The sequence below is a fragment of the Trachypithecus francoisi genome, unplaced genomic scaffold (genome assembly GCF_009764315.1).
Source record: "Trachypithecus francoisi isolate TF-2019V2 unplaced genomic scaffold, Tfra_2.0 Lachesis_group4, whole genome shotgun sequence".
Classification (NCBI taxonomy): Eukaryota; Metazoa; Chordata; class Mammalia; order Primates; family Cercopithecidae; genus Trachypithecus; species Trachypithecus francoisi.
Window position 1 is genome coordinate 4,367,168 of NW_022681469.1, and position 12,609 is coordinate 4,379,776.

General features: G+C 38.8%; 1 protein-coding gene across 4 annotated transcripts in view; it reads left to right on the top strand.

Annotated features, from left to right (window-relative positions):
- PAXIP1 (PAX interacting protein 1) overlaps positions 1-9,517 on the top strand; it is a 60,455-nt gene extending 50,938 nt beyond the window's left edge. For 3 of the 4 annotated variants that reach the window (XM_033194824.1, XM_033194825.1, XM_033194826.1), the window contains 5 exons: positions 5,218-5,318; positions 6,397-6,531; positions 6,623-6,698; positions 6,783-6,844; positions 9,044-9,517. In XM_033194824.1, the coding sequence (XP_033050715.1) occupies positions 5,218-5,318; positions 6,397-6,531; positions 6,623-6,698; positions 6,783-6,844; positions 9,044-9,058 (389 nt within the window). In that variant the 3' untranslated portion in view covers positions 9,059-9,517. Of the gene's footprint in view, positions 1-5,217; positions 5,319-6,396; positions 6,532-6,622; positions 6,699-6,782; positions 6,845-9,042 lie in introns of all 4 variants that reach the window. The other variant, XM_033194823.1, reaches the window with a different exon arrangement.
- Positions 9,518-12,609: the final 3,092 nt, after the last annotated feature.

The following is a 12,609-nucleotide window of genomic DNA, read 5'->3' on the forward strand; positions in this document are numbered from 1 at the left end:
GAAAATAAATTAGAAGTGTATATATCTTAAAGTTCATGTAGTCTAATTTTACAGATGAGAAAACCTAGAAAAATAAAGATACTTAAGATTGCTGTTTATAGCAAAACTAGAACTAAAGTTAAAATTTTATGATACTGTATCTAAGGCAGTAAGACACAGGAAATAATAAATCATTAATCTGAAGAAAAGACTAAATCCTCAAGTATGATATTCAGGCAATTCTTGTCATTCAGGTAGTTATGCTCTATAAAGTTGCACAGACACTGAGTTAGTGAATGCTCTACTGTAGCCTCTGGGTAAACATGGGGTTAGGTTCCTGAGAGCCTCTGTTCAACACATTTTCATCAGCCATTCATATATAACCTTGTTTTATGTGTGTTTCTGTTTAAAGACACCTTATTCGATATATATTGTTAATTCATTGACGTTCAACTCATGATCAGCAGCACTGTAGCTCATGCCTGCATGAAGCTTCTCTAACACACACGTTTTCTCCATAAGGCACATCACAGCCTTCTTGCACTTAGGGCTGGGGACATTTTCAACAGCAAAATCACCAACATATAAAGCACACAGATTGGAAAACAGTAGCCCTAAATAGATCACAAAGAGGATGCTTATTCACCATTTCAGCTGGAACAGGAAGGCAAGGCATGGCCTTGTTCCTCCTGGCTAGGAACGTTCATGTGGATAACTGATTCTTTTCCAGTCCACGTATGTCCACAAATGGCCACTGAAGTGCCACAGACACTGATTGTGGGTTCATAAATTTCAGAGGGGAGGAAAATTGGCAAATACGGAATCTGTGAATAATGAGGCTCGCGTGTATTAAGTGGTATTTAGAAATTTTTTTAATTGAAATTTTGAAAATTTTTCGACACTAAAATAAAAAGATATTAATGAAACATAAAACTTAACAATGAAGGGAGAAGAAAAACATGGTAGAAACAATGACTGGAAACATTTTAGTTTCCAATTTCGTATAATGTTATAAAATTTAGAAGGAGATAGTCTATTGGTTAATGGAGATAGTGAGTGTAATTTCTTAGCTTCTGCTGTGGGAGCATGGCATACAGCAGCCTGGGTTGGGGGGAAAGCGGGTCTGTAATGTTCCAGCCTCTGTTGGCTCTGTCTGCTGCTTTTGGGCAACACCCAGCCTTAGAGATCTTTATTATTACTTTCTGACTTTGCTTATTCTTTTTCTTTTCCAACCAAGAACATGCTAATTCTTTGAAAATTAGTTTGCCAAGCAGCCAATTTAGTGAATGACCCATTTACTTAATTTTTCAAGTTTCAGTTTGTGAAAATCTGGTTCTTTTATCTGTATATAAAGTTTACAGTTTCTTATTTGATGGGAAGTTTTGGTTGACTAGCTTTTATTTCTTTATAGCACTGTTAATAAGTGTTTGCTGTGTTATAAACATTTAATATTGAGAAAACATATTTCATATTTTATCTTCCATATTTTAGGATTTCCTAAGAGACTTTTTCCAGTTTATAATTATTCTTTTTAAAAAATAGACAATTTTTAGGGCAGTTTTAGGTTCAAAGCAAAATTACAGAAAGTACAGAGAGTTCCCATATACCCCGCCCATACCCATGCACACACACTGCCACCCCCACTACAGTCACCATCCCACACCAGAGTGAAATGTTTATTAACTGTTAATGAAGCTACATTGATATTTGGGTCATTGTCACCCAAAGTCCATAGTTACATTAGGGCTTACTCTTGGCCTTGAACAGTCATTGGGTTTTAACAAATGTGTAAGGATGTGATTTTGCTATTACAGCGTCATATAGGGTTGTTCCACTGCCCTAAAAATCCTGTGTGCTCCACCCACTCATTCCTTCCTTCCTTCTGACCCCTGGCAATTACTGATCTTTTATTCTTTCTGTAGTCTTGCCCTTTCCAGAACGTTACATATTAGGAATCATACAGTATATAGGATTTTCAGATTTGCTTCCTTTGCTTAGCAGTATACGTCCCAGCTTCCTCCATGTCTTTTCATGGCTTGATAGTGCATTTCTTTTTAGCACTAAATAATATTCCATTGTCAGAATGTGTCTGTTCAGCCCCTCACCTACACAAGGACATCTTAGCTCTTCCTAAATTTTCACAGTTATCAGTAAAACTGCTAAAACCTCCATGTGCAGGTTTTAGTGTGGACATGTTTTCAACTCCTTTTGGTAAATCAACAAGGTGTGCAATTGCTTGATCATATGGTAAGAGTATGTCTAGCTTTGTAAGGAACCACCGGGCTGTCTTCTGAAGTGCCCGTGCCATTTCGCATTCCCATTGGCAGTGAATGGGAGCTCCTGTCGCTCCACATCCTCCTCAGCATGTGCTGGTGTCAGTGCTCTGGGTTTTGGCCATTCTAATAGGTGAGGTCCAGGTTACTTATTATTTCTTTCATGGATTGTGTCTTTGGTGTTGTATCTAAAAGTCATTGCCAAACTCAAGGTCCCTTAGATTCTCTCTTGTGTTACCTTCTAAGAGTTTCATAGTTTTGCATTTTACATTTAGGTCTATGTTCCATTTTTGGGTCAGTTTTTTTTTTTAAAAGAGAGTAAAGTCTGTGTCCAGATTCCTTTTGTTGCATATGGATGTCCAGTTGTTCCAGCATCATTTGTTGAAAGGACTCTTTTCTACACCTGTTTTGGTAGGTGCATGTTTTTGGGATTTTATATTGATGTGTAATTTAAACAAAATTTGAGACATCAATATTATAATTTCTAGGATACTCATTTCTTTTGTACTTCCATAAAAAGTTTAATGTTCAGGTTGAGTCTTTACATTGCTACTACTAAATTAACATAACCCTGTTTGAAAAAACCAAAATCTCAATGTCTCATCTGTGACAGGATCATCTTAGCTGTATTATTTTATTTTTCAATGTTACTTTCTTTTCTTTTTAAGACAAGAGTCTCGCCCAGTCTGTCACCCAGGCTGGAGTGGAGTAGTGCTATTGGCTTACTGCAACCTCTGCCTCCTGGGTTCAAGCCATTGTCCTGCCTCAGCCTCCCTAGTAGCTGGGACCACCACGACCACACCTGGCTAAATTTTTTTGTATTTTTTAGTAGAGACAGGGTTTCACCCTGTTGGCCAGGCTGGTCTTGAACTCCTGACCTCAAGAGACCCGCCCGCCTTGGCCTCCCAAAGTGCTGGGATTACAGGTATGAGCCACCACGCTCAGTGGTATTTTCTCTATCATAAACATTAACTACTACTTGGTGGTCTCACACAAGTTCTTCAGAAGGCATATCAGCCTTCGTTTTTCTGCTAGAAAGTAACACTTCAAATACACCATCTCATGTGTGACAGTACTTTTTTTGTTCGTTTTTTAATTCATCATTTTTTCTTTCTCCAAATTTTAGACATTTTTTATCTTCTTTCACCTAAAAAGCCCATCTACCCGCTGGTTGACTCAGGGATTGAATTTGTATTTCTAACCGTTGGTGAACAGATCCCTGCGTTTCTGTCATGATGTGGTTGCTCCTGCCCAGCAGTCAGAGCAGTCAGCAGACTGGTCCATGCACTGAGAATGGTTTTTCCATTTTTAAAATATTGCTTAAAAAAGAGAAGAGGAATATGCAAGAGAAATAATACATAGCCCACAAATCCTAAAATATGTGTCATCTTGGCAACCCCAGTTTGCCAATCCCAAATCACTTTTCCTTGTTTTCTGCTTTTGATGTATATATTATTGGATTTGAGTTGCCTTATTATGCTGTTTGGTTGGTAGGAAATGGAAGAGGAGGAGAAGAAATGGTTTTCTGAATATGAGACATTTATAGGAAGATTGAAACATTTTGTGATCTTTAACTTTTGACACATTTCTTAAAATGTTGCTATGAAAACTCTGAAAATCTGTCAATTATTAATAATTGTCAGAAGTCTTTAAAAATTGATAAAACTATCCTTTATAAATTGCTGTATATTTTTATGTACTTAAAAGGAATGTGGCTGGGCGCGGTGGCTCAAGCCTGTAATCCCAGCACTTTGGGAGGCCGAGACAGGTGGATCACGAGGTTAGGAGATCGAGACCATCCTGGCTAACACGGGCAAACGCCGTCTCTACTAAAAAATACAAAAAACTAGCCGGGCGAGGTGGCGGGCGCCTATAGTCCCAGCTACTCGGGAGGCTGAGGCAGGAGAATGATATAAACGCGGGAGGCGGAGCTTGCAGTGAGCTGAGATCCGGCCACTGCACTCCAGCCTGGGCAACAGAGCAAGACTCCGTGTCAAAAAAAAAAAAAAAAAGAGTGTATGTTTGGTGAATCTTGAAATTTTGGTAAATTCACAATTGATTATCAGCCAAATGACTCTAATGTCCTACAAGTCCTTGAGTTTGTGTGTGTGTGTATAACATACATATAACATATATAACATATAAAACATATATAACATTTTTTAATATATATGCGCGCGTGCGCACACACACACTTGGATGGAATTATTTAAAGCTTGTCTTTCTAGGACTGGAGGTTTTAACCTGAGATCTATGGGCTTGGAAAGTTTGTGAACTTCCTATAATAGTGTATTAAAATCACAGTTGGGGGCTAAAGAGGGGGAGGAGCAGCTCTGGGAAGAGGGTTCATATTTTTCAGTAATTTTTTTTCTTTTTTTACATTTTTGTTGTTAAAAAAAAAATTATTACTATTATTTTGAGACCGGATCTCACTTTGTTGCCCAGGCTGGAGTGCAGTGGTGCAATGACGGCTCACCACAGCCTCGAACTTCCCCGACTCAAGCAATCCTCCCACTTCAGCCCCCTGAGTAGCTGGGACTATGGGCACATGCTACCATGCCAAGCTGATTTTAAAATTTTTCTGTAGAGATGAAGTCTCACTCTGTTGCCCGGGCTGTTCTCAAACTCCTGGCAACAAGCAGCTTTCCTTCCTCGGCTTCCCAAAGTGCTGGAATTACAGGCATGAGCCACCACACCCAGCCCTATTTTTTTCAAGAGTTTATGACCCCAAATGGTTAATTACCACTGATCTAAGAGAAAAAATACCTGCCTGTCTTTTTTTGGTCTGGCTGTTTTTAGAGGGAAGTAAATGAAATATAATGGTGAGATTTAGATATCCGAAGGTTGTACAGGTAAATGTAGCTGTAATATTACATACCTGAATATGGGTGAGAATTTTGTGGGTCACACCTGCCACACTTCATGTGTCCACACTTTTTAGAGTATGTGCTGTTCTGTTTTCCAGATGAGCAGAACTACATTCTCCGAGATGCTGAGGCAGAAGTACTTTTCTCTTTCAGCTTGGAAGAATCCTTAAAACGGGCACATGTTTCTCCACTCTTTAAGGTACACTTTAAGGGAAAAGTAAATCAGTCCAAGTAAGCATAACGCATGGACCTGCTGAAGGGAACTACCAGGTGATTTGATGGGAAGTGCACTTCCAGAGGAGCTGGGCTCACCCTGCATCCCGTTTACCACTCGGCTTCCTTCTTGGACATTGCCACTGGAGGTCTTCCTCCCGTGAACCACAGCACCTCTCTAGAGAACTTTTCTTTACTATAATGTTCAAAAATAAGTGCACAAATTTAATAAATACATCTATGAGAAATAAGTTGTTCAAGGAGTAGGTTTTTGAATAATTGTTAAGAGGCATGTTCGTTTTTCTGCTTTTAATAAATCTTTAGAGGACATTGCTTACTTCATACTATTGTCAATAAATGTATATTCAGCTGGAGAAGATACTTGGGAAAATATTCAGTGTGCATAGATATAATTCAGAACTAAAGATTTTTAAATGTTAGATAAGTGTTAGAACAGTTAGGAATTTTTTTTGTATCAAAGAACTAAGTAAATCGATAAAGATAATCTGTTCTTTAACCTTCTTAAGGAGTCAACAGGAATTAGAAATGATTTGCAGTTTAAGATAGAATAGTATTTAGTGGTATCCTCAGGAGCAAGCTTTTTAGATAATTAAATCTTAAGCATCAATATCATTTCCTGCTCTGAGTTCAAATAATACGGATAAAATAAAGAAAAGGGATACAAGCCAGGCAGCATGCTACGCCAGAGGCTGTTGCTGGGCAGATAAGTGTGGTGAAATATAATGCTGATTTAAAATCATATAGAAATTGTGAAAAATATTTGCAATATTATTGCTTATTCACAAAACAATTTGTTTTAGGGACTTAAGTTCTAGTTACTTTAAATCATCTTCAGGCATACTTAACATGTGAAAATGCTTAAATTCCGCATTTACATAGCTGGATTCCTCTTCCACTTCAGACTGAGTGCTAGTAGGAGACTAGTAGCTTCATAATGTCATAAAATTAGAAATTTTGTCAAAAATCTCAGGGCAGAATCTATGAAAATTATGTACTCTAAAGCATTTTAAGAACACAATACATATATTTTCATTTAATTTTAGGCAAAGTATTTTTACATCACACCTGGAATCTGCCCAAGTCTTTCCACTATGAAGGCCATCGTAGAGTGTGCAGGAGGAAAGGTGTTATCCAAGCAACCATCTTTCCGGAAACTCATGGAGCACAAGCAGAACTCGGTGGGTAGAGTGGAGTCCACCAGCGAATCCGTCACTGCCCTGTATCAGAATCAGTGTTCGGTCACTGAGAAACTCATTTTCTTTTCCTTAGAGTTTGTCGGAAATAATTTTAATATCCTGTGAAAATGACCTTCATTTATGCCGAGAATATTTTGCCAGAGGCATAGGTATGTTTCCCTGCTTACGTATGTGAGTGTGTGTGCACACACAGCAGTGGATCTCTCTAACAGTCTCTGTTTCCCCCCGTTCAGATGTTCACAATGCAGAGTTCGTTCTGACCGGAGTACTCACACAAACGCTGGACTATGAATCATATCCTTTTCAAAAGAGAATAAAAAGTAGATGGGTTGGGTATGAAATGGATTTCCCAGATTAGGAAAGGCAGTACCTTTCCTGTTTGGCAAGCCATTTTTCCTTTCTTTGCTATTGTGATTTATGCAGTGAACAATTCTTTTCTCTTCAGAATATTCATTTGAGTTGCTAGTGAAACATTCTCTTAACTTGCTGAGAGTTCAGTTTTAATAGGTGATGTTAATTAGAAAGGATCTGTGCTGTCTAGTTTATGGAGGTATTAAAGTATTTGACAATTAGGTAAAATAGAAAATAATTGCAAAAATAAATACATGTTTCTTTTTATCAGCTCATTTTTGAGTTTGTAGTTTTCAAAATGAAATTTAGTTCGTATATAGTCTTTGTACTCAGGAACTTTGGGATGGGAAATAAATTCTACTAAATAGAAGTGGCAGAATGAATACTTTATCAACATGTCAGGAAAATGCAAAGGTCATTCTTTAGAATAATGACATGCTTAGACTTTTTGCTATTTCAGACATTCAGGAAAAAATAAAGCTCATCATCTGTTATTTGAATTCCTTATTAAAAATCTCTGAATTATTATTTTAATGTATGAACAGCCCATCAGTGAAGCAAAACATGCCTTACAGGTCATTATAGGAAAATTCTGTTTCAACTTCCGTTTCCCATTGCAGAGGGCCTTCTGTCAGGGTTTTCTCAGGACTTCTCCCTGTGGCTCCTGCAATGAGGCTGGAGGACTGAGCTCCTCCCCTCTGTGAGGGTGGGAGCCTCTGCCACCTCTGACCAGTGTCAGCCTCAGTGGACTGTTCCTTACGCAGGGGAATTTTGTGTTGGGATAGCACTACTTCAGTAAGGCACAGAGGTCAGAATGATGCCCGTCCTTGCCGAGTTTTGTTCTCTTTGTGTGTGCCTGTTTCATCCAGGTAATTACATTTAAGTATATTTACATTTAAATACACTGACATTCATCCGGTTAATTACATTTATCAAACATTTTCTTTAGGGTTAAGACCCTAAAGAGCTTATGGTTATTTTAGTAGACAGAAGACCTTGATATCACTGAGAGAAAAGCACTTTTAAGAAGTAAAATTTGGCTGGATGTGGTGGCTCATGCCTATAATCCCAGAGTGGGAGGCCAAGGCAGACGGATGACCTGAGATCAGGAGTTCGAGACCAACCTGGCCAACATGGTGAAACCCTGTCTCTACTAAAAATAGAAAAAAATTACCTGGGCATGGTGGCGGGCACCTGTAATCACAGCTACTTGTCGAGGCAGTAGAATCACTTGAACCCGGGAGGCAGGGGTTGCAGTGAGCCAGTATCACGCCATTGCACTATAGCCTGGGCAACGAGTGAAACTCTGTCTTTAAAAAAAAAAAAAAGAAGTAAAATCTGCCTCAGTCCCAGAAGCCAATGTCATGTTTAGCCATAAATAGCCTGCCTAGTTGGAATGAGGCTTGGTGCAGAAACGCTGTTATCATTCATATCAGAGCTTGGTGTATTCCATACCACCATCTATTAGAAAATTATTGCAGGAGCTACTGATAGGAATGATGAGAGGCCTGTTAAATTTTTACAGATATGCTATAAGCATTTGGTTTTTATACAATATGTACTCTTGCATTTTTTCCAGACTTTTTTCTGGCATTCATATTTGTATTTGTGAAAGCCTGTTCTATACTACATTTACTTTCAGAAGAAATTGCTTTAAAAGTTATAGGGGTGACTTGTGAGTATTACCTTGGGGGCCTTTTTTCATATCCGTAACTTGATAATTTTGCCCAAAGCGGACGGTTTAGAATTGCAGAGGTCAGCACCTGCTCCAGAAGGAATAGGTAGGAATCAGTTGTTTGTGTTGGGGCTTTGGGGATGTCAGCCTTTGGGGGTTGTGTGGTGTACATGTTAATTAAAGGACACTTCAGCTATTGCTGGGCCGCATTGCTCTGGCCGCATGATGGATCCCCCTGGGGAGCTGGCACAGGTGCTGATGTCCCTGGGCTGAGCGAGCCTGTGTGTCAGGGCTGAGGCCCTCCTGTGATGTGGGTGTGCAGCAGAGCGATTGGTTTGAATGGTAAGAAAGAGGCTGTAGCATTCCTACGAGGGTGTCCCTGAAACTGGGTGATGAATGTTGGAACCCTTGGTTTCATGTTTTTCTTTTGCCTTGTGTTTGAAAGTTGTTTTCCTCAACAAGCCTACGTATAAGTTTAACTGATGGCATCTAGGCTGCAGCGCGTGTTGACTCCTGCGGTGCGGGGCCAGCTGTCTGGCTGGCAAGGAGCTGCCGTGCTTTCTTCACGTGCTCTTGTTTTCCAGCTGCTTTCTTGGGGGATCAGACTGTAAAGCAGGAAGACAGATATAATAAATATACTGCATCTTTTTAAGATGTGCAATTTTATTCTGAGGAAACATAAATTATGTTTTGTATTATATGACTTTAAGAGCCCACATTAGGTTTTATGATTCATTTGCCAGGTTTTTAAATGTTTTCACAAAACTGTTACGGGACTTCAACTAGAAATAAAATGGTGTAAATAAAGACCTTGCTATCTCTAAATTATGGATGTTAAAGACTTGAAATGTTTTGTACTTTGATTATTTTTATTTCTTATACTCTGTTTTCTTTTATATTGATATCTTGCCCACATTTTAAATAAATGTACTTTTGAACTTAGAATTGAGTAATCCTTTATTATTCCACATTTTTTGCATAACTTATAATTTACATCAAACTGGATCACATTTTAAGTAATTTCAAGACAAAATATTTTCCAGTAAATTTTTACCTCAAGAAATAATTCCTAGAAGCCAGCCCCTTTTTTGTCACCGTAATAAACTCCATCCCAGGCAGGAGTGGATTCAGATTATTTTGCAATCACTAAACACAGGCGCAACCAGTGAGAGCCAGTGATGCTACGGAACTTCCATCTATCCCGCTTCTTTCCAGACCCTGTTGCAGTACACGTCTTGTTGGATCATAGGTGTAATAAAATGGTAGGAGACCGTCGGTTTATTACAGATGAGCAGGGCAGTAACTGCTAATATCTTTAGGTCGTGCTGACCAGTGCTGTCACAGACATTCAGAGCTGTTTTTTAACAAACATTGTGCCTCAAAATATGTTTACTTTTAAGCTTATATTTTTGTCCCTAAATAAACTTAGAGATACTGACTTATCTCTGAGTAGATACAGAACTGACCTTTTCCCCTCATGTACCACAGGTAGAATTGGTGTTGCTATAAAATATTTTAGAATCTGTAGAATCTAAATTTTAGATTTAGATTGCTATAAAATGTTTTAGAATCTGTAAAATCAGAATTTTCATTTGCAAGTATTCAAAGTACTTCCCTACTACGTAGAAGCTTAAAGGCAAGTGACAATCATTACAGAATAAATGGGCCTTCTGGGCAGAGTATAATGCGTCTGTTAATCTTTGGTGGAGACAGGGTGTTTATATAACCAACAGACAAATATGACTGATTTGATTAACCTTTCAATTAGTGCTTTTTTTCCAAAAGCTGCCAAGAAATAATCCTTAAAAACTCCAGGAGCTGTCTAAAGCCAACTGGCCTGCACAGCTGTTAAGCATTGATTTGGTGACTAAGAGGGACTTAGATGAACATATAAAAATAAAAAGATTTCAAGTAAATACTTCTTAGAAAAAAATGATTAGATTGGACCAATTATTTCTTACATGAAAAGAAAATCTCATTTAATCCTATTTTCATCTGGCTCGGTGTCGTCTAATAGAAATATAATGGGAACAACGTGTGTAATTTAAACATTTTTAGTAGCTACAATAAATGGTTTAAAATTAGTTATAATATGTAGACAATACATCCAAATATTGCTTTTGCCAGAAGTAATCAATATTTTTAGAAATTACTGAGATATTTTTACTGTTTGAGGGGTGCCAAGTCTTGAAAATCCAGTGTATATTTTACACTTAGATGACATCTCATTTCTGAAATTTTCATTGGAAATACTTGATATGTTTAGATTTCACACCACTTAGAGTTGAAAAAGTACATCATGTGTGTTTATAAACTCAAAGTATTCAAGATGTAGTTAAGTGGCTTCCAATAACTGAATTAGTGCCAGTTTTTAAGTTAACATAAAGTGCAATTAAAAATGCAGGTCCTCCCTTGGACAAGGCACTTTTCCAGTGTGCAGTGAGCAGCGGTGACTGATCACTGAGAAGGTGAACAGCTGTCCTTCACTGTGCTGCCACCTCAGTTTACCCTGAATTCTGTAACACTGGCAAGTAAGGAATGGCAGGCAATGTGTATGCCAATGATGAAGATGTAGATATTCCATCCAAATCATCCCAAGATTGTTTCTTCATGTAGGATAATTAAAGTTATCTACATGATAGGTCACAGAAAGTGTATTTTTAATCTATCTAGATGCTAGGTATTGAGAGGAAACTTGGAAGAAATAATGAGTATCCTAGCTCCAGGAGTTTAGTCTCATTAGGAAAAGTTAAACAACATATGTCAATCTAGCAAATATTTGGTAATTTAAGAAAATATTTGAATAGTAATAGTTGCACAACTTTAAGAAATGTTTTAGCACAGAAAATAAATGAAGATAATTGTATCCTCAGCTCTTTAAACCTCAGTGCTGCTCCCCATGAAACTCTCCCAAATTACTTTATTACATTTAAAAGAAGTGCGTAATTACGTACTAACTTTGTAGGCAGTTTAGCTTCCTCCTGAAATGAACCACGTGTGTCCCTGAGGAGTTTCTCTCGCCCACCGCCCAGCCGCTCCATCTCTAAACTTCAGTGTTGCTGGGCTCGCTCCTCAGCAGTTTCCACCCTCCAGGGGTGCAACTAAACACAGGTCACCCCTCCTTATCTCCAAGGTTTGTTCCTCCAACCGCAGAGCTGTTCCTATCTACCTGTCCCCTCCCGCACTCACTATGTTCATTTCTTTTTCTCTTGTAAATGTTAGCAAGGTTTGCACTTGTCTCCTTTTCTCCCGTCCCTTTCCTTTCAGGTTGCCCTCTGTACTCTTCCGGGAGTAATTTTCCTGAAATAAGATTCTGTTTCTCATATTAATGCTAAAAAGAAAACAGAGTCCAAGATGAGATGTTCCACATCTTTTTTTTTTTTCTTTCTTTCTTTCTTTCTTTCTTTTTTTTTTTTTTTGAGACCGAGTCTCGCTCTGTAGTGCAAGCTGGAGTGCGTGAGATCATCTCGGCTCACTGCAACTTCCACCTCCTGGGCTCAAGCGATTCTCGTGCCTCAGCCTTCCAAGTAGCTGCTGGGACTACAGGTGTGCGCCACCATGGCCAGCATCTTAATCTTTTGTAATGTCACCATCCCAGCCCCTGACTCCCATTAGTCACGTGGAATCAGATGTGATTACCCAACCCTGCCAAACACTTCACAGGCCTCTCTCACTTCATATGCTATCTCTTCCTATTGGGAGAACTCCCATTCCTACATGGCAAGCTTTCCCCTCATTTAGACTGTAAGGCCTTCCTGATCTTTGCAAACATTCTTTCTAGTTTCCTCCTCTTTGTGTCCTCAGCCCTCTCTGATACAGTGGAATAGATGTCTTAGAGCTGAGTGGGTACTTGTTTGCAATCTGTTTCTCTCTGCCTTAATAAAGCCTCAGAAACAGATTTAGGACCTCTTCACCTATGTTATCGGTGGTAGGCAGAAGTATAGCCCCCCAAAGATACCCTAGACCAGCAGTCCCCTGCCTTTTTGGCACCAAGGAGCGATTTCATGGAAGACAATTTTCCCATAGATTGGGTG